The sequence below is a fragment of the Salmo salar genome, chromosome ssa19 (assembly GCF_905237065.1).
Source record: "Salmo salar chromosome ssa19, Ssal_v3.1, whole genome shotgun sequence".
NCBI lineage: Eukaryota > Metazoa > Chordata > Actinopteri > Salmoniformes > Salmonidae > Salmo > Salmo salar.
In genome coordinates, this window is record NC_059460.1 from 82,026,302 (window position 1) to 82,045,737 (window position 19,436).

At 43.8% G+C, this 19,436-nt stretch overlaps 1 protein-coding gene across 3 annotated transcripts in view; it reads right to left on the minus strand.

Moving 5' to 3' along the window:
• LOC106579720 (nuclear receptor coactivator 2) overlaps positions 1-19,436 on the minus strand; it is a 226,057-nt gene that overhangs the window by 26,317 nt on the left and 180,304 nt on the right. Inside the window, exons 16-19 of one of the 3 annotated variants that reach the window (XM_045702808.1) lie at positions 12,218-12,446; positions 11,781-11,920; positions 8,405-8,482; positions 6,637-6,901 (exon numbers count right to left, since the gene is read on the minus strand). In XM_045702808.1, coding sequence (XP_045558764.1) covers positions 6,637-6,901; positions 8,405-8,482; positions 11,781-11,920; positions 12,218-12,446 — 712 coding nt within the window. Of the gene's footprint in view, positions 1-6,636; positions 6,902-8,404; positions 8,483-11,780; positions 11,921-12,217; positions 12,447-16,852; positions 19,202-19,436 lie in introns of those variants that run through there. The other 2 variants (XM_045702809.1, XM_045702810.1) reach the window with 2 other exon arrangements.

Here is a 19,436-nt window from a genome sequence, read left to right on the forward strand (position 1 = left end):
AGAGGGGTAGGGAGAGAGGGAAGAGGGGTAGGGAGAGAGGGAAGAGGGGTAGGGAGAGAGGGAAGAGGGGTAGGGAGAGAGGGAAGAGGGGTAGGGAGAGAGGGACGAGGGAGAGTGGAGAGAGAGGGAAGAGGGGTAGGGAGAGTCGGGACGAGGGAGAGTGGAGAGAGAGGGAAGAGGGGTAGGGAGAGAGGGAAGAGGGGTAGGGAGAGAGGGAAGAGGGGTAGGGAGAGAGGGAAGAGGGGTAGGGAGAGAGGGAAGAGGGGTAGGGAGAGAGGGAAGAGGGGTAGGGAGAGAGGGAAGAGGGGTAGGGAGAGGGTCTTTATTTTGGTGCGGGACAACATATGGGATTATCTGGCAGAATAAGGGAATTATAAATACGATTTATGCCTGATTCAAAACTGATCTAATTGATATGAAATAATGGGCCAGTAACCGAAAAGTCACTGGTTCGAATCCCCGAACAGACTAGGTGAAAAATCCGTCAGTGTGCCTTTGAGCAAGGCACTTAACCCTAATTGCGCCTGTAAATCCCTCTGGATAAGAGTGTCTGCTAAATGACTAACATGTACATGTAACATCAAGACCCAATAAAATTATGCAAACGGCACTGTAACATACAGTGAGTAGAATACAGTGTGAATGTTTCAGAGAATGCAGCACTACCATATAATGGCAATCTAGTTTATATATTATGTCTATATATAGTATCAATGTATATATAGTATGTGTGTCTGCTGCCCTCTAGTGGAATTAATGTTTTCTGGCCTAAAATCATGGGTTCTTAAACTATGGGTCAGGACCCAAAGTGGGGCCTGGGCAGGTGAGAGGTGGGATGCGAGTTTTGAGAATACATCTATAAATCTTCAATTTGGGCCTTTGGAGGAAGATTTGCGTCACGAGAGGACGGTACATTTTCAGTTTGGGTCTCGAGCTGAAAAAGTTTTAAGAACCCCCTCCCCCCCTCATTGGACGAGAGGAGTATGATTGTACAGTCGAAGAAAACTGACACAGTTATTGTCTAAATGAATTATATTTTAAGTTGATTATTTGATTTATCATTATTTGAATGATATCTTATAATAAGTATTTTATGTTTTTGTATGAATCTATTTGTTATCAATTTAGTGGTCAGCACAACAACTTGTAATGCAATGCTGTGTGACTGGACACTAGTCCAGAGCGATTTGCGCTTTTTGAGGTCGGTTTCAGTTCGATGATTTAAAAAAAGAAGTCAAGTTTTTTTTGACAGAGGTTGGAACCAAAATAATTTTCCAATCGTTTCCTTCTGAACATAATTTAAAAAAATACAAAAATCTGTTCAAACCAGCAGAATAATGTTCTGAACCGGTTTATATCGTTCCGTTCTGTTCCTTTTTAAACCTCTTCAATTATGATTTGTTTTTACATTTAGCGGAACATTAAATTACTTCACCAATCTGTGCGGATAGAGAGTCGTTAGGAAAGTCGTTAAAAGCAAATCGTATTTTGCCGTAACAGCAGGGTTTAATCATAACAGAAGAGAACCCCCCCCACACACACACACACACACACACACACACACACACACACACACACACACACACACACACACACACACACACACACACACAGCTGCCAGTCACAGGAACTTTGCGGGTGAGTAGAAAGCGAGAGAGGATGAAGGAGCCTTGGGCTGAAGCGCTGGGCATCTTGCTAAGACATGATCTGAAACAGAATTATACCTACGGAGGAACTTTGAATGATCTTTGATCTACCGAGTTGGTTTAACGTTGGACCAGAGCTCGCTAGCTAACAAGCTTGTGTTTGCAGAGCGGCACCAGAATTAACAACACGTCTTACCTTTTAGTAGCTAATAAATCCAATGTGATTACTATAGTAATACTATATAAGTACTATAGTACTATAGTATTCATAGCTCTGCAATCAAATGACCTAGTGGCCTCAATGGTGAAATGTTAATATTTTTCATAATTTGGGAATTAATAAATTTATTTTTTTTTTAAGTATAAAGTCTAATATTGGGATGCAAATTCTAAATGTAATAAATGGTCCCTCTATATCGGACATAACCATGTGTGTGAAGTGTATACCTGTAAACACACTGTGTAACCTTGCTTTAGCCCACTGCATTAAAAGGTTTTAATTAACTAGCATTTAAAAAGTTAATGCATTCTTTAAAACATCGCTCCTTAATTTCATGCTTGTAACATCGTCAGTAGGTAAACACAGTAACTTCAGTGGGGAGAGGCTGCCTACACAAACACTCACTGGCAGGCAGACGCCGGCAATACCTTTCTGAGTGACAGAGTGAGGGCTTTGCATAGGTGGGATTTTTTTTTACCCAGAACGTAAAATACCGTTATTAACTGGTTCCCATGCTTTTAAAATCACGGTTCTGTTCCGGAACAGTATAGATCACTTTCGTTTTGGGTTCTGTTCCTCAAATAATTTCATTATTTTCAGGTTTTCGGTTTCGTTCCCTGAACAGGTTACAATCCTTGGTTTTCGATTTCGGATTCGATAATTTTCTAAAACATTAAATACACAATGCATTATGTGGGTTGATTGCTATAACAACACAGAATAAAACAATTAATAAAAGTCCAATGAAGGTAGTGACGGCCCATTACTGCTCATCACTTATTAAACATCATTTATTCACATTATTTTAATAAAATAATTATGATTTTTTTGGGTGACTTTATTATTTAATTCCAAGTCATCATCTCAGCTCTATAGAGCTGCATTCTCTTTTACATAGAAGGCATAAAATAAACACAGACCAGACAAGTAGACGCGCAATGGATTATGGTCATTGTAGTTAATTACCACGTTTTCTGCGCTGAACTTGGTAGAACATTGGCCTGTTGGAAACTACAACTCCCTACTACATCGCACAGTTCAGTCTGGATCTGATTTATCTCGAGAGAAACTACAACTCCCTACTACATCACACAGTTCAGGCTGGATCTGATTTATCTCTAGAGAAACTACAACTCCCTACTACATCACACAGTTCAGGCTGGATCTGATTTATCTCTAGAGAAACTACAACTCCCTACTACATCACATAGTTCAGACTGGATCTGATTTATCTCTAGAGAAACTACAACTCCATCACACAGTTCAGACTGGATCTGATTTATCTCTAGAGAAACTACAACTCCCTACAACATCACACAGTTCAGACTGGATCTGATTTATCTCTAGAGAAACTACAACTCCCTACTACATCGCACAGTTCAGACTGGATCTGATTTATCTCTAGAGAAACTGTGCAATGTGGCATTGAAATAGAATTAAAATAATTTAAAATGTTGGTTAATCGCTCAGCACTGCTGGACACACACACACACACACACACACACACACACACACACACACGCACACACACACACACACACACACACACACACACACACACACACACACTATTCTTGGGCGGTATCCAGATGTTCATACCATCATACAGTTCCTTCTGCCAGCGAGTGTGGACATTTACAAGCGAAAGTGAACGAGAGAAATTGTGCAAATGAACCAAGTTATGAGACATGCTGAAGGAAAGGAAGAATGGAGAAGAGCAGAACAGAGCTAGTAGGAAGGACAGGGGAGAGTACGGTTTTACCCGGTTTGGTACACAAGGGGGCGCCAAAAACACACACACACACACACACACACACACACACACACAAAAAAGCCCATTGGGCATCTACTACCAGAATGCTACCAAAATGAGCACAAGTAATAGTGAATTTCCATGGAGGCTAGTAGGAAGCACAGGGGGGGGGAAATGGCAGCTGTACAGATAAATCGTGAGCCCTTTGACTTGTCAAACATGGCAGAAAGCTAACAATCCATCTCCTTATTAATTCAGCCACTTACTTAGATAACTAACAGGTACCCATATACACAGCTGGAGAGTATGGCTCATCTTTAGACAGTTTTAATAATACAGGGCATTGGGAAAGTATTCAGACCCCTTGACTTTTTCCACATATTGTTACGTTACAGACTTATTCTAAAATGGATTACATAAATAATGTCCCCCACACAATTTCTCATAATGACAAAGAGAAAACTGGTTTTAATTTATTTTTGCAAATGTATAATTAAAAAAACCAAAAACAATACCTTATTTATAAAAGTATTCAGACCCTTTTCTATGAGACTTGAAATTGAGCTCAGGTGCATCCTGTTTCCATTGATCATCCTTGAGATGTTTCTACAACGTGATTGGAGTTCACCTGTGGTAAATTCAATTGATTGGACATGATTTGGAAAAGGCACACTCCTGTCTATATAAGGTCCCACAGTTGACAGTGCATGTCAGAGCAAAAACCAAGCTATGAGGTTGAAGGAATTGTCCGTAGAGCTCTGAGACAGGATTGTGTCGAGGCACAGATCTGGGGAAAGGTACCAAAACATGTCTGCAGCATTGAAGGTCCCCAAGAACACAGTGGCCTCCATCATTCTTAAATGGAAGAAATTTGGAACATCCAAGACTTTTCCTAGAGCTGGACGCCCTGCCAAACTGAGCAATCGGGGGAGAAGGGTCTTGGTCAGGGAGGTGACCAAGAACCCGATGGTCACTCTGACAGAGCTCCAGAGTTTCTCTGTGGAGATGGGAGAACCTTCCAGAAGGACAACAATCTCTGCAGCACTCCACCAATCAGGCCTTTATGGTAGAGTGGCCAGACGGAAGCCACTCCCCAGTAAAAGGCACATGACAGCCCGCTTGGAGTTTGCCAAGAGGCACCTAAAGGACTCTGACCATGAGAAACAAGATTCTCTGGTGTCATGAAACCAAGATTGAACTCTTTGGCCTGACTGCCAAGTGCCATGTCTGGAGGAAACCTGGCACCATCCCTATGGTGAAGCATGGCAGTGGCTGCATCATGCTGTGGGGATGTTTTTCAGCAGCAGGGACTGGGAGACTAGTCAGGGTCGAGGGAAAGATAAACGAAGCAAAGTACCGAGAGGTCCTTGATGAAAGCCTGCTCCAGAGCGCTCAGGACCTCAGACTGGGGCGAAGGTTTTACCTTCCAGCAGGACAACGACCCTAAGCACACAGCCAAGACAACACAGGAGTGGCTTCGGGACAAGTCTCTGAATGTCCTTGAGTGTCCCAGCCAGAGCCTGGACTTCAACCCGATCAAACATCTCTGGAGAGACATGAAAATAGCTGTGCAGCGACGCTCCCCATCCAACCTGACAGAGCTTGAGAGGATCTGCAGAGAAGAATGGGAGAAACTCCCCAAATACAGGTGTGTCAAGCTTGTAGCGTCATACCCAAGAAGACTTGAGGCTGTAATCGCTGCCAAAGGTGCTTCAACAAAGTACTGAGTAAAGAGTCTGAATACTTATGTACATGTCATATTTCTGTTTTTTTTATTTATATATCTGCAAAAATACCTGAAAACGTGTTTTTGATTTGTCATTATGGGGTATTGTGATGTCATTATGGGGTATTGTGACGTCATTATGGGGTATTGTGATGTCATTATGGGGTATTGTGATGTCATTATGGGGTATTGTGACGTCATTATGGGGTATTGTGTGTAGATTGATGAGGGGGGAAAACGATTTAATCAATTTTAGAATAAGGCTGTAACGTTATAAAATGTGGACAAAGTCAAGGGGTCTGAATACTTTCTGAATGCACTGTATCTGATGGCAAACATTTAGTAGTGAATTGCATGAAGGGTAACTTCATCACCTCATGTGTGTCGCACAACAGAGAGACTAACCAATAGAAATACTGTAGAACTCTGCGGACTCACCAGCTCCCACTTTCTCTTCACAACAAACACGTGACTGGCTCAACTGTTCTGGGGAACTATGATAAGCTACATAATGATGTGACCGGTGAAATGAAGAACGCAATCTGCCTGATCTCTTAGCGTATTGCACAAGTTGACTGTAGGTATTTAGTTAAATTATATTGGATGCAGCCTCCCGAGTGGCGCAGCGGTCTAAGACACTGCATCACAGTGCTAGAGGCGTCACTACAGACCCTGAGATCGATCCCAGGCTGTGTCGCCGTCGGCAGCGACCGGGAGACCCATGAGCTGTTTCCTCCTACACATTGGTGCGGCTGGCTTCCGGGTTAAAGGGGGCAGTGTGTCAAGAAGCAGTGCGGCTTGGTTGGGTCGTGTTTCGGAGGAGGCACGGCTCTCGACCTTCGCCTCTCCCGAGTCCGTACGGGAGTTGCAGCGATGAGACAAGACTGTAACTACCAATTGGATACCACAAAATTAGGGGTAAAAAGTCAAACAAACAAAAAGTATATATCGATGATATGTGAATCCCCCGATATATATGGTATACCGACCAACCCTAACACACACACCAACACAGGGGTTATGGTTAGTGGGTTATAAAGCAGTAGGACCTGAGTCTGGGAACTGAAAGGCACTGAGCTGCTATATATGAGGGCTGACTACAGCCCCAAACTGTCCTGCACCAGCCATCCTCATCTGGGAGGAGGGAGAGCCATGCAGGGTGCAGAGAGAAGAGGGCAGGCTGGGGGAGAGGGGGGAGGAGAAGTGGCTGGGGGAGAGGGGTGAGGAGGAGGGGCTGGGGGAGAGGGGTGAGGAGGAGGGGGGGAAGCCAGGCCTGGGCCTATACTGGTACCGTAGCTGGGTGGGAAGGGGAACTGCTGGGGGTTGGTGGTCTGGGGTATCCGAGGGTTACTCAGCCCTCCTGATAGGCCGCTTGCAGCAGCTGCGGCCATGTTGGCGGCGGCCATATTGGGAGGCAGGTTGAGTCCCTGGGCTCTCATCACCATGTTCCTCTGCTGCTGCTGCTGTTGTCTCTGGTGCTCCAGCTGCCGCTGTCTGAGGTGGTTACTGAGCAGCTCTCGCTGTCGCTGGGCTAACATCTGAGCATTGATGGTCCCCTGGAGGGAGAGGGGGAGAAAGGGATTTAAATAAATGTTTCTTACAAAAATGTTATGCTGAATTAAATTATTCACATTTCTATCGTATTCCATTACTATGTGATAATCTCAGTAAATTACCTGGTTGGGTTGATGGACTGTAGAGGTTCATACTGATATATAATCTCAGTAAATTACCTGGTTGGGTTGATGGACTGTAGAGGTTCATACTGATATATAATCTGGTACCTGGTTGGGTTGATGGACTGTAGAGGTTCATACTGATATATAATCTGGTACCTGGTTGGGTTGATGGACTGTAGAGGTTCATACTGATATATAATCTGGTACCTGGTTGGGTTGATAGACTGTAGAGGTTCATACTGATATATAATCTCAGTAAATTACCTGGTTGGGTTGATGGACTGTAGAGGTTCATACTGATATATAATCTGGTACCTGGTGGGGTTGATAGACTGTAGAGGTTCATACTGATATATAATCTGGTACCTGGTTGGGTTGATGGACTGTAGAGATTCATACTGATATATAATCTGGTACCTGGTGGGGTTGATAGACTGTAGAGGTTCATACTGATATATAATCTCAGTAAATTACCTGGTTGGGTTGATGGACTGTAGAGGTTCATCCTGATATATAATCTCAGTAAATTACCTGGTTGGGTTGATGGACTGTAGAGGTTCATACTGATATATAATCTGGTACCTGGTTGGGTTGATGGACTGTAGAGATTCATACTGATATATAATCTGGTACCTGGTGGGGTTGATGGACTGTAGAGGTTCATACTGATATATAATCTGGTACCTGGTGGGGTTGATGGACTGTAGAGGTTCATACTGATATATAATCTGGTACCTGGTTGGGTTGATGGACTGTAGAGGTTCATACTGATATATAATCTGGTACCTGGTGGGGTTGATGGACTGTAGAGGTTCATACTGATATATAATCTGGTACCTGGTGGGGTTGATGGACTGTAGAGGTTCATACTGATATATAATCTGGTACCTGGTTGGGGTTGATGGACTGTAGAGGTTCATACTGATATATAATCTCAGTAAATTACCTGGTTGGGTTGATGGACTGTAGAGGTTCATACTGATATATAATCTCAGTAAATTACCTGGTTGGGTTGATGGACTGTAGAGGTTCATACTGATATATAATCTGGTACCTGGTTGGGTTGATGGACTGTAGAGATTCATACTGATATATAATCTGGTACCTGGTTGGGGTTGATGGACTGTAGAGATTCATACTGATATATAATCTCAGTAAATTACCTGGTGGGGTTGATGGACTGTAGTGGTTCATACTGATATATAATCTGGTACCTGGTTGGGGTTGATGGACTGTAGAGGTTCATACTGATATATAATCTCAGTAAATTACCTGGTTGGGTTGATGGACTGTAGAGGTTCATACTGATATATAATCTGGTACCTGGTTGGGTTGATGGAGTGTAGAGGTTCATACTGATATATAATCTCAGTAAATTACCTGGTTTGGATTGTTGGACTGTAAAGGTTGGTTCATATTGGACACTCCACTCATCTGGTTCATCATTGGCTGGCGGTTCTGAGGAGAACAGGTATGTTAACAATAAACACTTTGAAAAGAGTAGCTAGCTAAACAATGATGATACATTCATTTGTATAATTCCCTGTCATTCTACTGATTAACCAGCAGGGGGAGATAGTGCACCAAGACCACCTTCCTAGCCCACAGTGATAACCTGTCAAAATACCAAGCCCACAGTGATAACCTGTCAAAATACCAAGCCCACAGTGATAACCTGTCAAAATACCAAGCCCACAGTGATAACCTGTCAAAATACCAAGCCCACAGTGATAACCTGTCAAAATACCAAGCCCACAGTGATAACCTGTCAAAATATGTTTTGTGTGTCTGTGTTTTGTGTGTTTTGTGTGTTCTGTGTGTGTGCGTTCTGTCAGTCAGTCTCTGTCAGTCAGTCAGTCTCTGTCAGTCAGTCAGTCTCTGTCAGTCAGTCAGTCTCTGTCAGTCAGTCATACAGTCAGTCTCTGTCAGTCAGTCAGTCTCTGTCAGTCAGTCAGTCAGTCAGTCTCTGTCAGTCAGTCAGTCAGTCTCTGTCAGTCAGTCTCTGTCAGTCATACAGTCAGTCTCTGTCAGTCAGTCAGTCAGTCTCTGTCAGTCAGTCAGTTAGTCTCTGTCAGTCAGTCAGTCAGTCTCTGTCAGTCAGTCAGTCAGTCTCTGTCAGTCAGTCAGTCTCTGTCAGTCAGTCAGTCTCTGTCAGTCAGTCAGTCAGTCTCTGTCAGTCAGTCAGTCAGTCTCTGTCAGTCAGTCAGTCAGTCTCTGTCAGTCAGTCAGTCAGTCTCTGTCAGTCAGTCAGTCTCTGTCAGTCAGTCAGTCTCTGTCAGTCAGTCAGTCTCTGTCTGTCAGTCAGTCAGTCTCTGTCAGTCAGTCAGTCAGTCAGTCAGTCAGTCAGTCTCTGTCAGTCAGTCAGTCTCTGTCAGTCAGTCAGTCAGTCTCTGTCAGTCAGTCAGTCAGTCTCTGTCAGTCAGTCAGTCTCTGTCAGTCAGTCAGTCAGTCTCTGTCAGTCAGTCAGTCTCTGTCAGTCAGTCTCTGTCAGTCTGTCAGTCAGTCTCTGTCTGTCAGTCAGTCTCTGTCTGTCAGTCAGTCTCTGTCTGTCAGTCAGTCTCTGTCTGTCAGTCAGTCTCTGTCTGTCAGTCAGTCTCTGTCTGTCAGTCAGTCTCTGTCTGTCTGTCAGTCTCTGTCTGTCAGTCAGTCTCTGTCTGTCAGTCAGTCTCTATCAGTCAGTCAGTCAGTCTCTGTCAGTCAGTCAGTCTCTGTCAGTCAGTCAGTCAGTCAGTCTCTGTCAGTCAGTCAGTCAGTCTCTGTCAGTCAGTCAGTCAGTCTCTGTCAGTCAGTCAGTCAGTCTCTGTCAGTCAGTCAGTCAGTCTCTGTCAGTCAGTCAGTCAGTCTCTGTCTGTCTGTCAGTCTCTGTCTGTCTGTCAGTCGTCTCTGTCTGTCTGTCAGTCTCTGTCTGTCTGTCAGTCAGTCTCTGTCTGTCTGTCAGTCAGTCAGTCAGTCTCTGTCAGTCAGTCAGTCAGTCTCTGTCAGTCAGTCAGTCAGTCTCTGTCAGTCAGTCAGTCAGTCTCTGTCAGTCAGTCAGTCAGACTCTGTCAGTCAGTCAGTCTCTGTCTGTCAGTCAGTCTCTGTCAGTCAGTCAGTCTCTGTCAGTCAGTCAGTCAGTCTCTGTCAGTCAGTCAGTCTCTGTCTGTCAGTCAGTCTCTGTCTGTCAGTCAGTCTCTGTCTGTCAGTCAGTCTCTGTCTGTCTGTCAGTCTCTGTCTGTCTGTCAGTCTCTGTCTGTCTGTCAGTCTCTGTCTGTCAGTCAGTCTCTGTCTGTCAGTCAGTCTCTGTCTGTCAGTCAGTCAGTCTCTGTCAGTCAGTCAGTCTCTGTCAGTCAGTCAGTCTCTGTCAGTCAGTCAGTCAGTCTCTGTCAGTCAGTCAGTCAGTCTCTGTCAGTCAGTCAGTCAGTCTCTGTCTGTCAGTCAGTCTCTGTCAGTCAGTCAGTCTCTGTCTGTCAGTCAGTCAGTCTCTGTCAGTCAGTCAGTCAGTCAGTCAGTCTCTGTCAGTCAGTCAGTCTTCTGTCAGTCAGTCAGTCAGTCTCTGTCAGTCAGTCAGTCAGTCTCTGTCAGTCAGTCAGTCAGTCTCTGTCAGTCAGTCAGTCAGTCTCTGTCAGTCAGTCAGTCTCTGTCAGTCAGTCAGTCTCTGTCAGTCAGTCAGTATCTGTCAGTCAGTCTCTGTCAGTCAGTCTGTCAGTCAGTCTCTGTCTGTCACTCAGTCTCTGTCTGTCACTCAGTCTCTGTCTGTCAGTCAGTCTCTGTCTGTCAGTCAGTCTCTGTCTGTCAGTCTCTGTCAGTCAGTCAGTCTCTGTCTGTCTGTCAGTCTCTGTCTGTCTGTCAGTCTCTGTCTGTCTGTCAGTCTCTGTCTGTCAGTCAGTCTCTGTCTGTCAGTCAGTCTCTATCAGTCAGTCAGTCAGTCTCTGTCAGTCAGTCAGTCAGTCTCTGTCAGTCAGTCAGTCTCTGTCAGTCAGTCAGTCAGTCAGTCTCTGTCAGTCAGTCAGTCAGTCTCTGTCAGTCAGTCAGTCAGTCTCTGTCAGTCAGTCAGTCAGTCAGTCTCTGTCAGTCAGTCAGTCAGTCAGTCTCTGTCAGTCAGTCAGTCAGTCAGTCTCTGTCAGTCAGTCAGTCAGTCAGTCTCTGTCAGTCAGTCAGTCAGTCTCTGTCAGTCAGTCAGTCAGTCTCTGTCAGTCAGTCAGTCTCTGTCAGTCAGTCAGTCTCTGTCAGTCAGTCAGTCTCTGTCAGTCAGTCAGTCTCTGTCAGTCAGTCAGTCTCTGTCTGTCAGTCAGTCTCTGTCTGTCAGTCAGTCTCTGTCAGTCAGTCAGTCTCTGTCAGTCAGTCAGTCTCTGTCTGTCAGTCAGTCTCTGTCAGTCTGTCTGTCTCTGTCTGTCTGTCTGTCTGTCTCTGTCTGTCTGTCTGTCTCTGTCTGTCTGTCAGTCTCTGTCTGTCAGTCAGTCTCTGTCCGTCAGTCAGTCTCTGTCCGTCAGTCAGTCTCTGTCCGTCAGTCTCAGTCTCTGTCCGTCAGTCTCAGTCTCTGTCCGTCAGTCTCAGTCTCTGTCCGTCAGTCAGTCTCTGTCCGTCAGTCAGTCTCTGTCCGTCAGTCAGTCTCTGTCCGTCAGTCAGTCTCTGTCCGTCAGTCAGTCTCTGTCCGTCAGTCAGTCTCTGTCCGTCAGTCAGTCTCTGTCCGTCAGTCAGTCTCTGTCCGTCAGTCTCTGTCCGTCAGTCTCTGTCCGTCAGTCTCTGTCCGTCAGTCTCTGTCCGTCAGTCTCAGTACCTGTAGTACCTGTAGCCGGTGCTGCAGCTGTAACCTCAGTGTATTAGGCTGGTTAGGAACCACCGCTTGGGGCCTCAGCCTCATGATGGGGTAGCCTGGTCTGGGGCCCATCTGACCAGCCATGGGGTGGAAGCCTTGCCCTGTGGGTAGAGGTGGGGGGGGGGAATCCATTCAGTTGAGAATCACGATTACTCTGAGCCAAGGCAACGATCATAAAAAATGTAAAAGTTAAAATTTTCTCATGGCTCTTTGGTCTCTCTTCAGCAATAACATAGTGATGTTTAAGAACATCGAATCGCAATAAGACATCGATCGCAGTGTCGCATTGCAATACATGTAGAATCGTGACATACAATCGCAATATGGATTGAATCGTGATCCGCGTAACGTGATAATATTGAATTGTGAAATGCCCGATCGCCAATTCTCAGCCCTACCTGTGGGGTCCTGCATGGGTCTGCCGGACCCAGGGCCGTGGTATACTCTCTGGGCTAGATGGGAGCCGGGTGGGGGGTCCTGCACGGGTCTGCCGGACCCAAGGTCGTGGTATCCTCTCTGGGCTAGATGGGAGCCAGGTGGTGGGTCTTGCTGGCCGTACACTGGAGGCTTCTGGTCCAACAACATGGACGGGTCTGAAGAGAACTGGTTATGATCTACAGACTGAACCTGGAGAAAGACACGAGGCGAAAGGATACGACGTATTTATACATGCGGAAAATAGACGAGAGAAAATAAAGAACGCGAACAGAGCAAATGGAGGCTCCACCGAGGAGGAAGCGGAGGACCATCCAACTCAGTGAATTTCATAAAAAAATATATTCCGTCTAACTGCTTACTCACTACACTGTATCGTTACGGCATGATTGTAGCGGGTTTACTAACGCGTTAGTTCTATTAGCTATGTTGAATAGGACGTTACTTCAGCTGATATGGTGACAGCGATGTGGGCTGTGTGTAGCGGGTTTATTAACGCGTTAGTTCTATTAGCTATGTTGAATAGGACGTTACTTCAGCTGATATGGTGACAACGATGTGGGCTGTGTGTAGCGGGTTTATTAACGCGTTAGTTCTATTAGCTATGTTGAATAGGACGTTACTTCAGCTGATATGGTGACAGCGATGTGGGCTGTGTGTAGCGGGTTTACTAACGCGTTAGTTCTATTAGCTATGTTGAATAGGACGTTACTTCAGCTGATATGGTGACAGCGATGTGGGCTGTGTGTAGCGGGTTTATTAACGCGTTAGTTCTATTAGCTATGTTGAATAGGACGTTACTTCAGCTGATATGGTGACAGCGATGTGGGCTGTGTGTAGCGGGTTTACTAACGCGTTAGTTCTATTAGCTATGTTGAATAGGACGTTACTTCAGCTGATATGGTGACAGCGATGTGGGCTGTGTGTAGCGGGTTTATTAACGCGTTAGTTCTATTAGCTATGTTGAATAGGACGTTACTTCAGCTGATATGGTGACAGCGATGTGGGCTGTGTGTAGCGGGTTTACTAACGCGTTAGTTCTATTAGCTATGTTGAATAGGACGTTACTTCAGCTGATATGGTGACAGCGATGTGGGCTGTGTGTAGCGGGTTTATTAACGCGTTAGTTCTATTAGCTATGTTGAATAGGACGTTACTTCAGCTGATATGGTGACAGCGATGTGGGCTGTGTGTAGCGGGTTTATTAACGCGTTAGTTCTATTAGCTATGTTGAATAGGACGTTACTTTAGCTGATATGGTGACAGCGATGTGGGCTGTGTGTAGCGGGTTTATTAACGCGTTAGTTCTATTAGCTATGTTGAATAGGACGTTACTTCAGCTGATATGGTGACAGCGATGTGGGCTGTGTGTAGCGGTTATGATATGGTTTGGAAAGTTTGTTTCTTCTTCACCTGGTCACTGTACAGTTGAAGTCGGAAGTTTACATACACTTAGTCATTAAAACTCGTTTTTCAACCACTCCACAAATTTCTTGTTAACAAACTATAGTTTTGGCAAGTCAGTTAGGACATCTACTTCGTACATGACACAATTCATTTTTCCAACAATTGTTTACAGACAGACTATTTTGTTTATAATTCACTGTATCACAATTCCAGTGGGTCAGAAGTTTACATACACTAAGTTGACTGTGCCTTTAAACAGCTTGGAAAATTCCAGAAAATTATGTCATGGCTTTAGAAGCTTCTGATAGGCTATTTGAGTCAATTGGAGGTGTACCTGTGGATGTATTTCAAGGCCTACCTTCAAAGTCAGTGCCTCTTTGCTTGTCATCATGGGAAAATCAAAAGAAATCAGACAAGACCTCAGAAAAAAAATTGTTGACCTCCACAAGTCTGATTCATCCTTGGGAGCAATTTCCAAACGCCTGAAGGTACCACGTTCATCACTACAAACAATAGTATGCAAGTATAAACACCATGGGACCATGCAGCCGTCATACCGCTCAGGAAGGAGACGCGTTCTGTCTCCTAGAGATGAACGTACTTTGGAAAGAAAAGTGCAAATCAATCCCAGAACAACAGCTAAGGACCTTGTGAAGATGCTAGAGGAAACGGGTACAAAAGTATCTATATCCACAGTAAAACGAGTCCTATATCAACATAACCTGAACGGCCTCTCCGCAAAGAAGAAGCCACCGTTCCAAAACCCCCATAAAAAAGCCAGACTATGGTTTGCAACTGCACATGGGGACAAAGATTGTACTTTTTGGTGAAATGTCCTCTGGTCTGATGAAACAAAAACAGAACTGTTTGGCCATAATGACCATCGTTATGTTTGGAGGAAAAAGGGGGAGGCTTGCAAGCCGAAGAACACCATCCCAACCGTGAAGCACGGGGGTGGCAGCATCATGTTGTGGGGGTGCTTTGCTGCAGGAGGGGCTGGTGCACTTCACAAAATAGATGGCATCATGAGATAGGAAAATTATGTGGATATATTGAAGCAACATCTCAAGACATCAGTTAGGAAGTTAAAGCTTGGTCGCAAATGGGTCTTCCAAATGGACAATGACCCCAAGCATACTTCCAAAGTTGTGGCAAAATGGCTTAAGGACAACAAAGTCAAGGTACTGGAGTGGCCATCACAAAGCCCTGACCTCAATCCTATAGAAAATGTGTGGGCAGAACTGAAAAAGCGTGTGCGAGCAAGGAGGCCTACAAACCTGACTTAGTTACACCAGCTCTGTCAGGAGGAATGGGCCAAAATTCACCCAACATATTGTGGGAAGCTTGTGGAAGGCTACCCGAAATGTTTGACCCAAGTTAAACAATTTAAAGGCAATGCTACCAAATACTAATTGCGTGTAAGTAAACTTCTGACCCACTGGGAATGTGATGAAAGAAATAAAAGCTGAAATAAAATCACTCTCTACTATTATTCTGACATTTCACATTCTTAAAATAAAGTGGTGATCCTAACTGACCTAAAACAGAGAATATTTACTAGGATTAAATGTCAGGAATTGTGAAAAACTGAGTTTAAATGTATGTATGCTAAGATGTACGTAAACTTCCGACTTCAACTGTACAGCTGGTGGGTTGTTCATTGAAGTCCACAAGAGAAGGGAAAAGGTGAGAGGAGGAGAGCGCATATATCCGAGAAGGAATACAACGTGGCTGCTGTGAATATGAGTTGTGTTTACGCGTGACCAGGGGTGTATTCATTCCGCCTATTTTTTCTATCTTAAACGGAACAAAACGGGGATAAACATACCTGAATTTATCCAATAGAAACTCTCGTTTGCAACTGTTGGACTAATGATTACACTCTATATCAGCTAGATGCAGAGAGGTGATACTGTTGGACTAATGATTACACTCTATATCAGCTAGATGCAGAGAGGTGATACTGATGGACTAATGATTACACTCTATATCAGCTAGATGCAGAGAGGTGATACTGTTGGACTAATGATTACACTCTATATCAGCTAGATGCAGAGAGGTGATACTGTTGGACTAATGATTACACTCTATATCAGCTAGATGCAGAGAGGTGATACTGTTGGACTAATGATTACACCCTAGATCAGCTAGATGCAGAGAGATGATACTGTTGGACTAATGATTACACTCTATATCAGCTAGATGCAGAGAGGTGATACTGTTGGACTAATGATTACACCCTAGATCAGCTAGATGCAGAGAGGTGATACTGTTGGACTAATGATTACACCCTAGATCAGCTAGATGCAGAGAGGTGATACTGTTGGACTAATGATTACACTCTATATCAGCTAGATGCAGAGAGGTGATACTGTTGGACTAATGATTACACCCTAGATCAGCTAGATGCAGAGAGGTGATACAGTTGGACTAATGATTACACCCTATATCAGCTAGATGCAGAGAGGTGATACTGTTGGACTAATGATTACACTCTATATCAGCTAGATGCAGAGAGGTGATACTGTTGGACTAATGATTACACCCTAGATCAGCTAGATGCAGAGAGGTGATACTGTTGGACTAATGATTACACCCTAGATCAGCTAGATGCAGAGAGGTGATACTGTTGGACTAATGATTACATCCTAGATCAGCTAGATGCAGAGAGGTGATACTGTTGGACTAATGATTACACCCTATATCAGCTAGATGCAGAGAGGTGATACTGTTGGACTAATGATTACACCCTATATCAGCTAGATGCAGAGAGGTGATACTGTTGGACTAATGATTACACTCTATATCAGCTAGATGCAGAGAGGTGATACTGTTGGACTAATGATTACACCCTAGATCAGCTAGATGCAGAGAGGTGATACTGTTGGACTAATGATTACACCCTAGATCAGCTAGATGCAGAGAGGTGATACTGTTGGACTAATGATTACATCCTAGATCAGCTAGATGCAGAGAGGTGATAGTGTTGGACTAATGATTACACCCTATATCAGCTAGATGCAGAGAGGTGATACTGTTGGACTAATGATTACACCCTATATCAGCTAGATGCAGAGAGGTGATACTGTTGGACTAATGATTACACTCTAGATCAGCTAGATGCAGAGAGGTGATACTGATGGACTAGTACAGAATAACTAACTTCAAAAGTAATGACTCGGGACGTCGGGTTTGTAATGAAAGTTTATTTTAGTAATAATACTTGTTCACGTTACATTTAACAACTTTAGATTCTACAAAACAATAAAAGTTGGTTGCTAGGGAAAAGTCCGGATAATCACTTGTCACTTGTGATTGGCGTGCTCTCTCTCTACTTCCTGTCGCAAGGCATTCTGGAACTTGCAGTCAAAGGCGTAATTCAATACTAACCAATATAACAAAATATGTATGTAGTTCTCTCAATCTCCCAACACACAAATTCTAATACAATTACATATGTAAATAACTGTAAAGAAAATATCTTTAGATAAAGCTCAATGAATTAACTTAAACATTAACTCTGTAACCCATTAAAGTACCAATGGTCCTCCCAAAGTTAACCCACTGTTCCTAGGCCGTCATTATGGAAATAAGAATTTGTTCTTAACTGACTTGTCTAGTTAAATAAAAGGTTTTATTATATCATTATTCCTGTCTGTACAAAGTGGAATAACATATTTCAAAATACTACACGAGAGAGAATGATTTAGCTGTGAATCGTTTTAAATCACAAAGTACAAAAGTTATTTTGTCAGCGCACGTGGCAAATAGCCTATCAAATAGCTAACTGTTGAGTCTGTCAGTGAAAACACATCTAAAATAGCCCCAGACCTATCGAAAATATTGCAAAATGCATAGCGGGGAAAACACAAAAGAACAAAAACAGATCTGTCCCAAATGGAGACAGTAGCCCTACAGCCTGTCTTATTGGCCCATAGTCCTGGTGTGTGTGTACATTCAGTCTTTATCATTGGCTTAGGACAATAACTTCCTGCTTCACGTTAGATGGATGTCACATAACTTCCTCCTTCAGGTTAGATGGATGTCACATAACTTCCTGCTTCAGGTTAGATGAATGTCACATAACTTCCTGCTTCAGGTGAGATGAATGTCACATAACTTCCTGCTTCAGGTTAGATGAATGTCACATAACTTCCTGCTTCAGGTTAGATGAATGTCACATAACTTCCTGCTTCAGGTTAGATGAATGTCACATAACTTCCTGCTTCAGGTTAGATGAATGTCACATAACTTCCTGCTTCAGGTTAGATGAATGTCACATAACTTCCTCCTTCAGGTTAGATGGATGTCACATAACTTCCTCCTTCAGGTTAGATGGATGTCACATAACTTCCTGCTTCAGGTTAGATGAATGTCACAACTTCCTGCTTCAGGTTAGATGAATGTCACATAACTTCCTCCTTCAGGTTAGATGAATGTCACAACTTCCAGCTTCAGGTTAGATGAATGTCACATAACTTCCTGCTTCAGGTTAGATGGATGTCACATAACTTCCTGCTTCAGGTTAGATGGATGTCACATAACTTCCTCCTTCAGGTTAGATGAATGTCACAACTTCCTGCTTCAGGTTAGATGAATGTCACATAACTTCCTGCTTCAGGTTAGATGAATGTCACATAACTTCCTGCTTCAGGTTAGATGAATGTCACATAACTTCCTGCTTCAGGTTAGATGAATGTCACATAACTTCCTGCTTCAGGTTAGATGAATGTCACATAACTTCCTGCTTCAGGTTAGATGAATGTCACATAACTTCCTGCTTCAGGTTAGATGAATGTCACATAAATTCCTCCTTCAGGTTAGATGAATGTCACATAACTTCCTCCTTCAGGTTAGATGAATGTCACATAACTTCCTGCTTCAGGTTAGATGAATGTCACATAACTTCCTGCTTCAGGTTAGATGAATGTCACATAACTTCCTGCTTCAGGTTAGATGAATGTCACATAAATTCCTCCTTCAGGTTAGATGAATGTCACATAACTTCCTCCTTCAGGTTAGATGAATGTCACATAACTTCCTGCTTCAGGTTAGATGAATGTCACATAACTTCCTGCTTCAGGTTAGATGAATGTCACATAACTTCCTGCTTCAGGTTAGATGAATGTCACATAACTTCCTGCTTCAGGTTAGATGAATGTCACAACTTCCTGCTTCAGGTTAGATGAATGTCACAACTTCCTGCTTCAGGTTAGATGAATGTCACAACTTCCTGCTTCAGGTTAGATGAATGTCATCTTGTACAGCGTCTCCTTTTCGCAGGCTGAGATTATATCATACGGTTAGATTTAAGACCAGGTTGGGGGGGGGTTTTTGCCTGCAGAGTACTCGGTCATTTTTGTGGTATTGCATTAAAAGATTGTGCTAGTCTGTCTCCATTCATGTTGTGTTGTAGAATTGCATGAATTGTTGTTTAATAAAAAGGCCCGATCTTCCAGCCCGGGGCTGAGCTCCGAATGCGTCTCTTGCCGGGGCTGATGAAAAAAAGAACTTCCCCAAACTTTAAATTCACGCTCCTCCTATGGGAGCAGAGGAGAGACAGAGACAGAGGAAGAGAAATAGACTGTATAGGCCTAGATGACGACAAGAAGGACAACTCTAGTGACAGGCGAGTGTCCCCAGAGAGAAGAAGAGAAGAGAGATAGAAGAGAGGGATCAGAGATGGAGGAATGGACTGATCTGTCACAGAGTAGGTAAGAAAGAGGGATAGAGGGATATTAATAGATGGGAAAGAAACTACAGTGATTGCTGAAT